Source organism: Passer domesticus, chromosome 14, assembly GCF_036417665.1.
Source record: "Passer domesticus isolate bPasDom1 chromosome 14, bPasDom1.hap1, whole genome shotgun sequence".
NCBI lineage: Eukaryota > Metazoa > Chordata > Aves > Passeriformes > Passeridae > Passer > Passer domesticus.
The window spans coordinates 8,087,023-8,104,766 of NC_087487.1; the positions used below are offsets into that span (position 1 = coordinate 8,087,023).

Sequence of the window (17,744 nt, forward strand, 5' to 3'; positions counted from 1 at the left end):
CAAAACTGAATAAATATATTTTAATTTAATGTAATGGAATTAATAGAGTTTCTCTATTCCATAAGAAATTCTATGCTGATATCTTGAAAATTACAAAGAACTGTTGGATTTTTGTTTAGACATGCAATATTTTTCTTTCAGTTGACTGATACCAGCTGCATCCAACAGCCCTTTACTATTTTACCAGCTAAGACAAAATGGAACAATGCCAACTTTCATATTCTCTTATTTGACCTGGAAAAACTTGAGGAACTTCTCTCATCTCAACTCAATGGATTGAAGTCATCAAAATCATTCCACAACCAATACACTCTAGACAGAGCTAAAAGTACTACTGAGAAAAGGGCACTGACATTAAAAAGAAATAAAACTGCTGCCTTTGTACCTCAAGTAGATGGGCAGGAAGAGACTGTTTGTTCAGACCAAGTTCACAAAGATAATTATCCAGCTAGGCCTATGGAAGAAGGTGGTGGCATAAAAAGATGGAAAAAAATGAAGAGTTCAAGAAAGATCAGAATGCAGCCATCAGGAAACATCGATATGAACACTGCAACCGATACAGCTAAACTGCTTTTATCATGTCTCCTACCATGGGGTGTAGATAAAGAAATAGACAATCTCTGTGCAAGTCACCTGAACATCTTGAGGCTTCAGTGTCCTGTTTCTTTTGGACTTGTGTCAGATGAAAGCCACCTCTCACTGATGTTGCCAGGATGGAAATGCACTGATTGTGATGGGTTAGGAGAACATGGAGTTTTCAATTTGTTTTCAAAAAGAGTCCTTGATTTATCAAACAAATACCTTGCTGCTACTGAAGGACAATTTGGAAAGAAAGATGGACCTGAGAATAATGATTATGCAACAAGGGACTTGGAAACAGTATTTTTCTTATTTAGCAGAATAGCATTAATCAGCAGGATAATTAACACACCTTCATCAGTTACAGATGAAATTGAAAGGTGAGTGGATTATTATTATGAGTGGATTATGTTCTCTAATGTCTCTACATTCAAACCCAATTCCTCCATGTCCCACTAATGCACTTGATTATACTTTTCTGTCCCAAAACACATGCCTTAAAATAAAACACCAAGCCGATATGTTGATTTCAAAGAACAAATCACAGCAAAGTAATCTCTAAACATAAATTATTGAATTGGTATTATTCCTACCCCAAACCTTACCTCTGAAAAGCTTACTAGGTAACACACAGAGCCATGTACCTTTTGGGAAGAGTATCTTCAACAAGTATGTCTCCATATTTTCAGACTCTGCACTCCTTCTGTAGGACTCTGAGATTAGCTCAGTTGGTTAGAGCACAGTGCTAATATTGCTGAGGTTCTGGGTCCAGTCCCTGTATAGGCCATTCGCTTAAGAGGTGGGCTTGATGGTCCTTCTGGGTCCCTTACAGCTAAGAATAGTCTGAGTCTTCTCTTCCTTTGTAGTCATGAAAAATGAAACAAACTTTTCTTAAATATATACTTCTTAAATGAAGCTTATGTTCTTTCTGTAGGACTTTTTCCACAGATATTGTTTGAAGAAAAGGAGATTGAGATATAATTGTCTTTACATTTTTCTGTTCAGCAGATGAGAACAGATGCAAGATTTTTTTCATAAGAGCAAGAACTTGAATTATCCAGCTTCACACCCAGGTTTTCCAGAGATCACTCTTTCCCTTGCAGTTCAAACTAAGTAGAATAATGAGGTCTCTTTAGGCACATAGTGAGATGCACATTAAGCACATTTGTGCTATTTAAACTTCCACTCCCTATAAGCAATATACTTCCTTTGCCATGGAACCCTTGACTTTGCAGATAAATAAAACATAAGAGGGAAGAATAGTCTGCCCTAGTTATACTATCTGAAGTACAATGCCTCCAGTAATGATGGCAGCTCCTGGGAATGAATGCCTCATCAGCCCTTATGTTGTGAGAACCATCTCAAATAGCATTTATGTTACTCAAAGCAAATTTATTGACTAAATGCTTTTTCAGCATTAAAGGAGAAATAACATGCTCAACATTATTTGACCAAGCCAAATAGAGCATGCTAATCAGGCAATGGATATTGTCCATGAATTTTTTGTTGTTTGGCAAACATAGTGATGGTCTGTATTTAGTTTTTTAGGGACAATTAACTTCAGTGTTGGTGATGCTATGGCCCCAAGGCAAGAAGAAAGGCCAGAAAATATTGATCTTGCAGCAAATATCCCACAAAGCTCTAGGCACTCAGCCTCTCTCAAGACATGTGCACCATCCTGCAGGACAAATGCACATTTCTCATTTACTTTTGCTGCTAATTGTGTTGCCCATTGGTCCATATTCAATACAAATTCTTACATGAATACTTGTTTCAGGAATCCATCTTGAACATGAATTCCTTTCTATGCAAAAAACTACTTTATGCTGGCCTTTTGGAAAGCACTGTTTTGGAAAGACTTGATGTAACTGAAATTAACAACCATACCAAAATCAAACATTTTTCCCAGACATGCATATCCTGGCTTTGGGACATATATCCTGTAAAATTATAGATATTAAAGTTGCTGCAAGGAAAAAAACCAAAAAAGCCTCCCCCACCCACCCCACCACCTCCCCTCTGAACAGTGGTGTATACTTCTAAGTAGGATACGTAAATATATAAATCTTTACAAATGTTATTTTGATGAGTTTTCCTTCAAAAAGTACAGTATGTAGCCAAACCTCTTTGGATGGTTGCTTTATCTAAAACTGCAGTCTGCTCAAGGGAAAAGAAATCTACATACTGAATTCAAATTCACCACAGTATTTGCAGAAGCAGTTAGTAGGACAGCTCTCACAGCTTGCATGGCTTCTGGTGTTTGTCTATCTGTTGTTATTTTGCACCCTATGAAAATAAAGGAACCTGCAGCAAAATGTGTCAGATCATCAAAGTGGGACAGAGAGAGGAAGAAGCTGGGAAGAAAATATCTTCAACGAATTTGTTTCCTCCTGCTTTTTAACATTTGTGCCTTGAACTTACAGCTCTCAAGCTGCAAGCTTTCAGAGTTGTTTGGTATTGCAAGGTCTTTTGAAATGGCTTGACTCACTGTTCGTTGTAGTGAATTTGAAAGACAAATTTTTTAGTTTAAAAATGACACATAAATGTAGTTTTTGCAGGTCACTAGAGAGATTTTTTTAAAGAAATATTTCTAAATTGTGCGAGGGTTTTGAGTGGTTTTTTTTCTTACTTTCTCTGCCATCCACATCTATTGTTTTCAAGGGTTAGGTTGCTGAGTTAGTGACTCAGAGAAAGCATGTGTACACTCTAGTCTCTTAAATTGTAGCCATCCACTGAAATCCCAAATATTGTAATGATACTCTAAATTATTTACCACTGAGGAAAAAAAAGGGAAACCTATAAAAAGATGCTTTTAGTTTTCCTTGAACTTTTGTCCTGTGTATTAGGAAAAAACACAAACAAATTCTTTTGTGAAAATGGTATTTTGATTCAGTTCTTTACATATAAATTTGTTTCTTTATTGCAAAATAAAGCTTCACATTTGGCTCAAAGTTTATTAGGCTTAAGTTCCTGCATTTGGATGGGACTTTTCAGTGTTTTATATTTGTGAATGTTTCAATCCCAAGTTGTAGACAAAAGAATGCAAGTGAGAATGAGAGTGAATTCTTCTGAGGAGAAACTTAATTGGGGTTGATAGTGATTGATATCAGAGTACCTACTGTAAAAAACCCCAACCCTACCTTAATACATAAGATTTCTCGTATGCATGTTCAGGTTTTGTTTAACAGTTTCATATTCTTTAAGTCCACAGAAACCAGAATCTGTACATGACAAATGGCGAAATGTGGAAGACATAACACTTTCATGCCCCAATTTTTATGCAGAATTACCAAGCAGTAAGTATGTCAGTTGGTGGTATTAACTTTTAAGTGTTCTCGTTTTGCATGCTTTTTGTTGCTAAAATATGGAATTGAATTTCAATAATGATAAAAAAATGTTGTTCTTTATGCTGTCCAGTCTACGATAAGAGAAACTGAATTACTCTGTTTCTTTTGTGAATGTCGTGAAAAATGCGTAAACAAAGTGTTAACTGGAATCAATGATATTTTTCCTGTTATGACAAGATGTTTAGTTGAGTTTCTAAAGACACTTTCCAGCAATCAGAAAAACAGCAATGTAATAAGACAAACACTGCCCTCACCCCCTTCCCCCATCTCCCTCATCACCATTACGTGCCCACCCAATAATATATACAGCCCTCCAAGCAAACTGTTGCCTTAGTAATACAAGAGCCATCCTGACTGTTCAATAATGCCTTTAGACTTCTGGCTCAGGGCAGAATAAAGTAATCTGTTCCTGTTAATGTCCCACAGGCCATCGCTCGTCAATCTTGGCTTTGCAAGCCAGCCTTGGTTTGTTTGCAGATTGTAACTAACCAAAGAACATTTAAATAAAAACCTAAACAGAATATGGACATTTTTCAGTACATATTACCTGAAAAATACAGAATATACAGAATAAGCTATGTTTAGACTGAAAACACAAATTCTTTTACATCAAATCTTGATGCTGTGCTGTGTAGGTAAACCTTAATATCCCCATCAGAAATTAGGTACCTTTTCTTCTGTGAGTCTAATATGCACCACAACTGTAGAACTTGCAATGACAGCAGAAATGTCTATTGGAAAAAAGAGATGGAACATAAAATCAAGTGACCACAGAAAATAAGTAGAGGAAACGTGTGGAAATGGTGACTAAAATGTTCATTTGTATAAAAATAGATTTACCGAGTAACCTAAAAATTCTAAGGTAATCTAACTCATATGCCATATCTCCTAGTTCATACAGTTGTTCAGATTTACAAATTAAAATCTGATCTGAAACTTGCATATAGCAGAGATTCTAGGAACAATCTGTTCTTTAGCGTCAAGGACAGACTGGACAGCAGAGCAGGGAATTCATAGTTAAGTAGTCCAAAACAGAAAGTATTCTTAATATATTTAGAAAGTTGTGAGTAAAGAATGCTCCATGGGATATCAATTCTGTTTTAAAAAAACCATCAACCAAAAAAAAAAAAAACCCAAAAAAACCAAAACCCACAAAAAAACCCAAACAAACAAAAAAAAACCAAAAAAACCCCAAACCAATCAAAGAAAACAAAACCAGAAAAAAACCCCAAAAAGCCAACACTAATTTAATTTGGGATGAGAATAAATGTTAAAGCAATAGGTTGTTTGAACACCTTGTGCTTATTGTATTGGATGAGAGCAAGTTCTAAGAAATTACGTGTTTTCCACTCTTTTCAGGTATGTTGCTGAAAATTTAAAAATGTTAAAATATTTTTTTGTTTGTGTGCTTCTCTATATATTGTCAGTTTATAAACTGTGTTTTTCAGATAAGAGTAGACATCATTCCCCAGACTTTGGGAGCATTTCATTGCTGAAACTCATTTGTTGTTGGAATGACCAATCTGTAAAGGTAGGAAATAGCCTGTGTCAGTTGTAGCAATGTTATCCTTAAGTGCCATTTGCTGTAATTTAGTATTTGGAATCAGTAATGTGACCTAATAGTTATAATTTATGGGGAAACTATCACATAAGTCATGCCATTCAGGTCTGTGGAAAGCAGATTATTATTATAGTATGAAGTATGCCTTAAAGTAAATGTTTAGATGTGATAAAGTAACTCTCATACTAATCTTTCATCTAGGTGCTCTTATTCATAGCATTTATTTAAGAAATGAGTTATTTTTTCTCTAGCAACCATATGTAACTTACATCAAAAATGCCATTTTTGGCTCCAGGAAAACAAAAGGCCAAAGTAAGGACAGTGTCCTTTATTAATGTATTATTGTAAAAGAAACTGAAAATGCCTTAGTGAAGAGCAAAAATCCTGAGTCTTTAATTATTACAACAGTTTTTAAGAACAACTTGCAATTCATGTAATTATGGGTTCTTCAAGTCAGATGATTCTCATGCCTATTATTAGTGAAGAATCTGAAGTCTTGAGAGATAAATAACTTTTTGAGAGTTGACAGGCAGCAGTGAAACAATCTAAGCAGTGAAATCTAGAGACCATTTTTCATTTTGGAAATATACATTTAAATAAAGCTGTGTTGTTGTTTGAGTGAGTTAATATTCAGGGATACAAAACTCAAGATGTTATACTCTGACAACAATGGATTTCATTCCAGAAAGGGGAAATACCTGTTACAAATCTAGTTTATGATATTACTTTTGAAATTGAATGCAACTCTCTGCTACTTCAAATGCAAAGCATATTTTCCAGAGCTGAGTTTTGCAGGGGTGCTTCAGTAATAGTCCCCTGTTCTGTTAGACAAAAATAGTTTCTGCAAATATTCACATTCAATTGATTCCAGCATTTCATCTTGAGCTTATCAGTTGTTTATTATATTCCTACTCTCTGCACATCTTCCATATTACTTCTGAATTCTTTTTCATTCCCCTTTCTCTTACAATAAGTGTTTTTTCCTTTCCTTTTCAAACCTCAATAACTGCAGTTGTCATGTGGAATGCGTAAAATCTCCTACTGACCTGGTCAGCCACTGGAACTCTTCAGAGAGTAGTTAATATGTTTATGAAGTTGTGTTTGTAGCATAACTGATTATGTGAGATCTAGTTATTTGTATTTTTGAATCCATTTAGCAACTGATCAGTGTACACAATGATACTGGTCTCATGTAGCACAGGAGGTTAGTGTGCGGAAATACAAGGTATAGAATAAGCTGTCTCACACTTTTTCATCTGAAAATACTTTAAATGTAAGACACTGAAATTGTCGAGCACTGCAAATATCATGCTCTCAATACTTCTCAAATTTTAACATACTCAGCTACAGCATTGTAGCAACACTAAGCTTTGATAACTCACTTAGTAGCACAGATTTTAGATTGCTTGCCACCAAAGTGCCATAAAACATTTAAGATGAAAAAAAAAAGTTGGCAGTAGGTATGAGATTTAGTGACCAGTAGTTTATGTGAAATTATTGTTTTTGTTGACAATAAGATGGTTTTGTTAAAACTTTTTGTGCTATCACAGTTTAATGCCCAATTTATTAATTCTGAGCAGCCTGATTAAGCACTCATGTACGTTTACCAAAAACATCACTATTTAGTCTGTTTTTAAAAACTTTTTTCTATTGTGATCTTCCATGAACGATACTGACTCCCAGACATGACCCAATGGAGTTACCAATTATTTCCTCATCACCTTACAGCACTGTAACAGATCCTGTGCAAACAAAGAAAACTGAAAAAACCTGCTGCTAATTTTTTATTTAGGGTCTACAGACTCATTGAAGGCTGTAGGGAGGTCCTTTATGGAATCAAATGTTAAAAATGTGTATGTTTTTAAAATATTTTTTTAGTATTTTCTTTCCCCCAGATGATTTGAAAGGAAAGGTCATCTTCATCTGTTGTTGTTCTTTCAGATAAAATACCACTATTCCTTGCCACATTCCCATCCCACCCAAGAATGACTTGTGTGTTCATGTTTCCAGATAGGCATATGAAGAAAAATATATAGTTCAGTAGAAGTATCTGGACAACTGTCCTGACAATTACTGTGCAGAATTAGACTGAAGAAGACTGGGTCATTCAAGTTGATGTTCCAATGTGTATTTTTGCCCCATGATGTGACTCTGTTATGGAGGCACCTGGGAGGCAGTTTCTGCAAGGCTCACACCTCTAGAGGTTATGGCCTGAGCAATAACCAGGAGTGGTATCTATTGACTTCTCTCCTTAAACACACTCATCACAAAGATGCAAGTAATTGATAAAGTGTAGAAAGGAAAGCCAGGATAATTCAGTATGGATGTAACAGTACAACTTATCTCAACTATTGTTCACTTGTCTTTTTTAATTACTCTGTATTATTGCTGCTTCAGAGTCAAACAATTATCTTTCACTTTTAATATCAGTATTTATAGGTTGACATATGCTATTTATACTTCCTCAGTCAAAGAAGCAGCATCATTTGTCACATTTAACAATCCAAACTAAAAAACACATTGTATTTTCAACAGCAATTGCAATTATGGGGAGAAAAATGAAAGCATATATAGTCAATAAGGTAGCTAATTTATATCTAGAAGGACACTAAAGATAAAGTGGAAGTGACCAGAGAAAATGAAAGGTACTCATGTAGATTTGTTACATGTTAGAAACACGAAATGGTACTGGAGATGGTTAAACTTGGTGATAAGGGTAGATGAGGTATATAAATTTTGGAGTAAGATTCCATGAGAAGAAAAAACTATAAACATGAGACCACACCAAGCACTGTGGAAATGCGGATACAGGCACAGTCAAGTAACACGCAGAGACAGCTACAGATGCCTCTACAATAACATCATGTTGTGCCATTTGTTACAGTTTTTTGCTTTAAGATGCTGCCTGGCATGCACAGCAGTGGTACAAGTAAAGAGCATCTGATCCAGATTAGTGACAGGTTCTTAGCAGATCTCTTTTGTGTACCTCTGTAAGAATTGTTTTGTCAAAAATTTCCCCAGGACAATGAAAACGTGTCCGTGTTTCTTTCTCTTTCTTAATTATTATAGATATATTGTAAGAGTCTGCTGCGAAGTCAGGATCTGTAATCCCCAAAGCTCAGGGCAGTATAGATGTGAGGAACTGGAAAATGACTTTGGTGTCCCCTGTAAAATAAAGTTCTATTATAACAAGATGAAGGTTTGTGCTATGTTGAATCACATAGGGCTGGGTTCACTTGCAGTGAACTTTTACATTGTGGACCTGACTATAGTATATTTGTCTACAATAAAAGATTTTGTCACAAAGGACACCATCAGCCTTTGTTTCACTTAATGATTTGAATTTACAAGAGCAGTTATAGATATTTTTGAGGACAAGTAATTGATTAGTGAGTTGATCTCTCTTCCAGGCATTTTGAAGGATCCTGCATATCAACTTTTATCCATATGAAACTTAAATAATTTTAATAGCTTTTTTATAAGTAGCATTTAAGCTTAAAATGTTTATAATAACATATATTGAACTTAAAGTTTTTGTATTCCATTTAAATTCATATTTAAGCTGAGGTTGAAACCTTAGATTCACCCTGTTTTTCAGGAAATTTCTTGTACTTGAGAATGAATAACTTCCCAAATGGGAAAAATTGTATTCCTTTTCTGAAGGAAATACCAGATGCAGAGAAGGTACATCATACTGAAATTTAGACTAAGAATTACAAAGGTTTGAGGTATTTTGTCTAAGGTCTTGATGTGCTTTATGAGTGTCTTTACATCTTAAAATGTCCTTAGTTCTTACAGCATCCTTTTGCTAAAGAGAAGGAAAGTATTAACTCTGTCAGACAGTCTCCACACTGCATTGTCCTAATGCCCACATGAGGTACATCAGCTACTGCAAGTGCTATTTACAGGCTGCTCACAACTCCAGTGGATGTTTCTTTTCCATAAGAGGTATTGGAGGAATGATATTTCTCTCTGTGTTAGACAAAAAATTTGGGGGTAGTATATTTGAGCTAGAGGAATAGAGCATCACTACTAATAACAAAACATTCTTTAATTTTATCAGAGAGATTAGATGCCAGATATTCTAAAATAGTCAAAACCAAGTCACCCCAAGACAACAAGGTCGTTATTCAGTCTGTCAAGCACTTTTGCACACCTCAGAAAAAAAGAATGAAAATACTTATTGGCTGTTATCACCTTGTGTTTTACTAGTATATTTTGTTAGTAATTGCTTATCCTTGAAATCAAGGAGACAGTAGGTGACTGATTCTAGATTTCACATTAAAGAAAATGAATGCTTTTTGGGAAGCAGTCCTGACTGGTAACTTACACTATTTTATTGCTATCTAGTTAACCTTTTTTTCTCAGTGTGTATGTAGAGACATATGATTATCACTGTGTGAAAGACTTATTTTTCTAATGACATTCACCAGGACAGTCTCCAGATTTTGTGCAAGTTGGTTAAAATTGTCAAATACTTTGATAAATAATTGAGGTACTGATATCATCCAATAATAATCTGCATTTATGACAGATTGTTGAGGCAATGCAAGCAGTGCTGCTGGCAGAAGTTCAAAGGACTATTAATCCCTTGAGAAAGACAGCAATTTGCAGAGAGCCATTGGCCAGAATAGAGAATGGAAATGGTAAGTTTTGGACTCTCCCAAAGACTGAGAGAGGAATTTGCAATACATTAAAAATAATAGAGTGGTTTGGGTTGGAAAGGACCTTAGAAATCATCCAGTTCCAACTGCCTGCCACGGGCAGGGACACCTTCCACTTGACCAAGATGCTTAAGGCTTTGTTCACTCTTGAACTCTCCCAAGGATGGGTCATCCTCAACTTCAGGCAGCCTGCTCCAGTACCTCACCACAATAAATAATTTCTTCCTTACGTTTAAGCTAAATCTATCCAATTTCACTTTAAATACGTTGCCCCTTGTTCTGTCACTACACAACCTTGTAAAATGTTTGTCTCAGAAAATTTTATTTTCTTTATAAGGGGAAAATTTGTTTGTATATTATTTTAAAAGAACTTCCTCTAGAAATCAGAGCAAGCTGGGAGTACAGTTCACAACACTTTATTTCTGTGTGAGACAAGCCAAATGGCCTATTTCTAACTTTATCAGGCTAGGAGTTTTCTCATAACATTGTCAAGGAGTTAAAGGACTTTCACACTCTCATCACCTCTGAATACTAAGGAAGAAAAGGTAAAGTTTTTTTGATTGTATGATAGGCCTGATATTTGCAAATAAAAGAAGCACTGTATTTGAAATAGAATCAATAAATCATATTGGAAAGAAGTTTTACAAATTTATCTTTCCAGTGACATCAGACCTTACACAGCACTAAAAATTAATTGCTTAAATTTTATAACTTCATAATGTAATACAGAATATTTTATTTTTCTTTTAGAAATAACCTCCATGCAAGGAGATATCAAACGCGTTTTACAATTAGATCATTTCATTTTACAAGAAGCTTACTCTTTGCAACTTTACAATGGTGCTAATGTTTATGGTAAAAAAGATTGGACCTGAATTTATGTTATGAAGTTATACTCTTTTTTTTTTTAGCCCATTAGCTGAGTCTTAAAATTAAGTGACCTAAATTTTAGATCCAATCTTATTAGTGAGCCTTCACTTGGGAAACTAATTTATTATCTCATTGAGTGTGTGTGTCTGTCATGAAAATTTGTTACCAATATCCTTGTTCCAGCATACTGAAAATGATCAGTGATACTTGCTTCAGGCCACAATACAAAGAGTTGTCGCTATAATTTTGAAATGAAAAACACTTTCAGTGATTGTCATATATGAGTTTATGCTTTGCTTACATAGAATATTGTTTCAAATAATTTTGTTTATGTGGTTTGGCTCAAGCTGCATTGTAACTAAAGAAGCCCCAGCTGTAAAGTTCATGTATGGACTTAATTTCCAATTTCCTGAATTTTCAGGGTGTGTTTCAATGAAGTATTTTGACAGATTTACAGCTAAAATGGAACTAACTGCAAGTTGCAAATGCAGATGTCTCCAAACATGTTTAGATCCTTGGGTTTATTTCAAAACTTTCTGTACTAGATGAAAAGAACACTTCTGTTACGTAAAAAAGTGCTGGTATGATTCTAGTAGTCAACTGATGTTTAATTCTAATTAAATATCAAACAAGTTATGAATTCAGGGGAGTTACTTCCACTCTCTGAAAAGGACATTTTTTTGTAGGTCTAGTAACAGATAGTTTTTTCTGTCATTTCATTCCTAACCTAATTATTTGATGGTTATTCAAAAAACAACTAGAAAACTTCTTTGCTAGGAGAAAAATATGCATAAGCATTCGTACTGGCTATGAATTTTTCATACTCCATGATATGAACTACATAAATACATGCTGTAAAGAAGAGTGGATGTCTCTACATATTTAGAATTTAATGTAGTCTGAAAGAGGCAGAAACATACAGAATGATTGCAAAAGAGATTTTTCACTGTATTTAATATTATATTAGATTTCTTTTCGTTCTCATTTCCACTTATGTTTGTTGTATTATTTATCATAATATGTAAATAGCAGAAGTATTCTTATTTTTACTTGTAGGATTTTGTCATATTTATTGTAAAACATGATGAGTTCATAGGAAACTGAACAAATAATTTTATGATTTCTAATATATGAAAGATTATAATTATTTGTGTCTTGTAATGGTATGCAGAAATTATTAAAAACCCATGCAGGAGTAAGTCCACAATCAGTGTAATTGTTAAAACAAGTAAGTATGTCTGGATTTAGTAATTTATCTGATAGGTATGTAATATTTTATTAAATACTCTGTATTTATGGGCTGTGCAGTAGTTGGCATCTTGTGCAATATCAAGGTAAAGGTTAAATATTGTTTTGGGTTTTTAAGTTATAGATCAAGACTAACTTTGTTCCCTCTGATCCAAAGTAAAAGAATCTGACTCTTGGCTACCATCGTCATTGAACTGTATTGCATTGCATTTTTCTTTACTTGGAATTAATAGGTTAGATCTAGAGATCTTTAATCTTATTTAACTCAACAAATTTCCACTGAAGTGAATAGAAGTTTGTTGGTTTGGGTTTTTTTAATACAAACTTTCAGAATTTGCCATTCATTTTTAATCTTTGAAGTTCATAGTATATTATATAATTGGGGCTTCTTTTTTTTTTTTTTCAGAAAGGTACTTATTCCTTTGAAGCTCCTGCATCCTTACTTCATAGTTAAGGGTGATCAAATGTAGACAACCACTTAACTTGATGAATAATTTATAATGCCATATTTCTCTGTCGTTACATACAGGCAGAATTGCTTATTTGAATAAAAAACTCCAAACAAACAAAAACCACAGCAAAAGAATTGGTCACCCAAGTCACCAAACTCATATTTTTCTAGAAACCAAGATAAGGAATTTTAAAAACCCAAACTGTGCATGTAAAGCATGCCAGAGAAAGGGTTAACTCTGTTCTGTCCTAGTACATTTGTCCACTGTTGCTAAAAGGAATTATAAATACAAGAACTGCAATTTCTTTATGTTAATGTCAGAGATAATCATTTTGGGCCTGTTCCAAACATATTGATAGCAATCTTACTATTGATTTCTGCAGGATTTTCTTCAGTTCTTCAAAGAAGCTTAGGTTTTCCCTAATTTTTTTGACATTCATCATAATCTTGAAAAGTATATTGGACTTTATTGTTGTATAGAAAAGGCAAGAAGGGATAATCTCAGGTTAATAGTACCATTTAACGGGTTGTCAGTGTGGTGTGGTTTTCCACTCTTATGTGAGTCACAGGCAGTGATTTTCAGGTCTTGAAAATTAATTTATCCACTTTTATATCCCCATCGCACGAAGCTAAGAGGAACTATGCTGGCATTCATTTTTCATTTGTAGCGTTTGATTTTATGACATACATACCTAATCCATACCAAGTCACGTGCAGAACTTCTTTGATCAGAGGAAGTGTGGGGATAATACCACTGTTGTCATTCCCTAGCCCACTGATTGGACACAAAGAAATTGGATATTCCCTCCTGGAGTAGATCTGAACCTGCATCTTGCTCAGTGGCAACTCATTGCTTATCCTCAGGGCATTCAGCAGTGAGCCATCTACAGAATTTTTTTCCTTTTTTTGTGGGAATATCAAAATATTTGCATGGTTAAGGGCTAGAAACACGATTCTCTCACCTCCAGGTACATTTTGTGTGTAGGGCTGCAATCTCCCAATAGCTACTGCACTGAAGGAGTTTCCCATGTGCCATCCTTTGATTCTTGTTACTTCTAATGCATAGGGAGCCAAAAATTGCTTATCTGGAGCGGCATTGCAGCATTCCAGTTCTTCTGGAATTGTGTGCCTCAGGATTTTGTGGGATTTGAGGAACTGGATTTATTTACCATTTAAGAGAATTGTGGGGATAAATGTGTTTAACAATTTAATACTCAGATAATGAATTGAGGAAATGATACATGTAATATTCCAGGAATGCCAAAAACTGGAAAAGTGGAAGGACAGCAAAGTAAAGGCTTTATTCCTAAATACAGCACAATATTTTAACTGCCTGCTGTATTTGTGAAAAAATGAAATGTGAAAAATCACAATACTAAGACTAGTTTGCAATAAATTCTGACTTGCACTTAAAAATTCTTAGTTTAAGCAACTGCTAATGATTCAAGCTTTTAAGTATATTTGAAAGCTGTTAGCTATAACCTCATCTTTTGTATGTGGTTTTGGAGCCCTTTAAACTATTCAATTAAATAAATTGGTTCATGCAGGAAAAAAGCTTCTGCTGATAAATACCAGAGTGAAATTAATGGTGGCAATTGAATTCCATAGGCCAGTGTAAGGAATTGTCAAAGACTTACCTAGAATCTAACGATATGTTTTGTTAAAATGAGGAATCCATGCAGTAATGGTAAATCAATGCAAGGTGGGATATAACAGCTCCTGTTCACTAGAGAGGAATAGTGACCTGCAGCACAGGGCTTTAAACACTTCCATTGTCAGCATTTCAGAAATCTGTCCAGTTGCAGATTACTTTTTTATGTCAGCTGTTAGGAAATAATTCTGTGTCTGTCTTTCTGTATAGCAAATGAAACTCCTCGCCTGCTTTTTGTCTCAAGGTTTTGTCAAGGAAGTGCAGCCAAAGAGAAGGGCTGTTCTGTCTCTGATACATCTTTCACATGGTCGTTTTGTTATAACCTACTGCGTTTTCATATTAGTCCAGATATGCATTCTGACTCTGTATTTGAACAATCAAAGACCCAAAAGATAATCCTGACTTGGAGCATTAGCCTATTTGGATCACTGATGCCAACAAAAGTTACAAAATATTTTAATGAAAACTTCTGTTGCCTGACTGCTGGGGAAGTAACTTTTTGGGATATAAATGCATTAATACATTTTAACTATAAACACATTAATATAATTTATATTGCTTGTGTTCTGGTGAGATACTAAATGTCCAGAAAACTCCAACTGAGGAATCAGTATATTATCTCCAATATGAAATTTCTTTTTCTGATCTTATTTCATCCAATAAAACAAAGTTTTTAGGTAGAGCTGGTTTTTTGTGCTCTTGGGCAAGTTCCTATACGTAACAATTCATTAAATTATTAGACATCAGGCTATTTTGAAAAATGATATGGCAGGCCAGTTTTGTGCGTGTGCATTAGCAATAAGCAGTGTAAGAATTGTATAATCAACATTTCATCACTATTAATGTGAATTAGATTCATCTTTAATCTCATTTTAGACTGAGAAACAGCAAACCAATTAATCTTTTATTTGAAGAATGTGCTTTGGGCATAACCTGGTGACAGCCGTAGCTTTGCTCTGTACAGAATATGCATTAAAAATGAGTATATTGTATCCTAGTTTCATATTACAAATATTTCCAGTAAAAGAATACGAATCAATGCTGTGTTTTAGCATCTAACTTGCAGTTTAACTATACCACTGTATCATGTCCTATATATCCAATTAAAACTGTAGTTTGATCCAGTAGTCTTTAATATTAGTGGTCAAGTACTAAAGGAAGTAAGCTTAAAGACTCATTCTAGAACTGCAGCTTATTTCATTCCATGCATCATATATTTTACCAGAGGACTCCTTAATGTAGCAGAAATCAGATTTGGTGTGTATTTTTACACAAAATCAAATTCAAAAGGCGCCATCTCAGACTCCTACAAAACATTAGGATAGATAGAGTTCACTGGTCAAGGAGGCATGAGGTTAACATATATTCTAAATTCAAATGCACAATAAACTTCAGTCAGTTTTGGTTTCTATGTACTTTTTCAGTGTTTACTGAATGCAAAGAATCTATAATGCTGTATTTAAATCTTTAAAGGTAAGAGCTTTGGGAGGGAAGGAGTTGTTAATACAGACTTAGAAAATGATCATTGGTTCATTTTTAGTCTCTTCTGTTTATTTAGAAGTTCATTTGGTGAGGCAAAGTGCAACATTAATCTTAGAAAGATTTCACAGTTCTGACTTGGGGCTTTAAAAAAATGAGTGAAGGAACTGCAAATACTCCCTGTTACTTGCTTAGTCTCCTCTAAGACTGTCTTCTACTGTTTTTTTGTTGGTTTGTTTTTGTTCTTTGGTTGGGTTTTGGGTTTGTTTAGTTTGGGGTTTTTTTAAGGACCCGCTCCTTGTCACATCTTGTTTCCTTAGTCTGAATGTCTCATTGCCTATATGGTTGTTCTTAGTCGAATGCAGTGTTCAGACTTGCTAATAGTATATAACCTGTAATCCTTGCTGGAGCCTTGGACTTCTTGTGAGTAATTTAGTACACAGAGCCATGGGTCAAATAAACCCTTACAACTGGAAGACATGTGAACATACAATAAGAAATAAGCGTTTAAGTTACAAAGTAATGTTTTAATTTTTTGTGTGTCATACTCTCCTTTTTTATCAATTTGTGTCTGTATAACATAATGTTAATTTTATTCACAAAGGTAGAAAGAACAAAACCTGAAGGTTTTCACCTAGGTTATTTTGAAGTTTGTCCTTCTACTATTTTAACTTCAATCTGTAACTGTATTAAATCTATAACTGCTCAGACTCTGTCCTCTATTGTCCACACTGTTTAAGAGCACATAGGCCTTAGAAATGCTTCCCTATTTCTCTGTGGTTTTTTGCTCACCCAGCTTCTGTAAAATCTTGTGAATAAAATAGCAAAAATAGATTACTTAAATTCTAGCACTTCCCCTAGAATTTTTTTGTGCAAATAGTTCTTGCAAAGCTGGAGATTTTACAGATGGGTCTATTATGAGAAGCAGGCTGAGGTGGGAGAAAAAGTACTACTGTGTAGAGTTCATAATTAACACTGAAGCTGAGCTCTGTGCTAACAACCATAGATAACACAGTATCAGAATATCTTGTTCAGATTTATAAGGCACCATCTAGAGTTTTTTTGTGCTGTATTATGTTTTGTAGTCTCCTGATACTATTTTTATTATTTTTTTTGCTGTTCGATATTCATGCATGATACTATGCAGGGCAGGAAAGACTTAAATAGGTTCTACCCTGGGAAGATTGTAGAGTAGGATGCCTTTCTGAGAAAGGAGTGGTTCAGAACAGCATGGATAAAGGGATGACGCCCACGCAGAAGTTCTCTTCTCAACAATATATGATTATATTGCTGCCATGCTTGAAAAAGGCTTGCAAGAGTTTGGCAATATTTTCTTTGGGCTCTGTTTGAATTTTCCTTATTATGGGGAATAAAATCTTTGAGACATTTTGACTACAGTTACCTATGGCTTCTACTGGGCAGTTAGGAAGGCAGAACAATCTGCAGTTTGCAGTTAGCAATTTTTGTCATGCTTTAGTTAGTTTTCTGTCATGTAATTGAAATAAAATTTATTGAAGGGATTCTTTTTAGTGATATATGAAGCAAGGTACCTTTGAATTTTACATCTTATATTTTTTGTACTTTTAGGAGATACAGAATGAGTTCCTGAACCTGGTCTATAATATATATATTTGAAATGTTTCTGTCCTTGAATTCCAGAATAACAGACTCACCTACCTTATTGGGAATGAAATTTTAAAATTAATCATACAAATATTGAACCAACAGAATTACTAATATTATCTGGCAGTAAGACAAGTTAAATGGTTTAATAGTTTTGTTTGTTAAAGAAAAATCTTGCAGAAAGAAAAATCAATCTGTTCCTAAGTTTTCAGTAAGGTGGAAATTTTTCATATGTGTTTTGTGAAAAACGTGCTGAAAGGTAAAACTACTT

At 34.5% G+C, this 17,744-nt stretch overlaps 1 protein-coding gene across 16 annotated transcripts in view; it reads left to right on the plus strand.

The window, feature by feature from the left end:
• Positions 1 to 17,744, plus strand: part of WDR72 (WD repeat domain 72) — a 337,194-nt gene that overhangs the window by 51,020 nt on the left and 268,430 nt on the right. For 13 of the 16 annotated variants that reach the window (XM_064388824.1, XM_064388826.1, XM_064388823.1 and 10 more), the window contains 4 exons: positions 142 to 959; positions 3,784 to 3,875; positions 5,375 to 5,457; positions 10,022 to 10,133. In XM_064388824.1, the coding sequence (XP_064244894.1) occupies positions 142 to 959; positions 3,784 to 3,875; positions 5,375 to 5,457; positions 10,022 to 10,133 (1,105 nt within the window). Of the gene's footprint in view, positions 1 to 141; positions 960 to 3,783; positions 3,876 to 5,374; positions 5,458 to 9,276; positions 9,436 to 10,021; positions 10,134 to 11,442; positions 12,294 to 17,744 lie in introns of those variants that run through there. The other 3 variants (XM_064388833.1, XM_064388829.1, XM_064388835.1) reach the window with 3 other exon arrangements.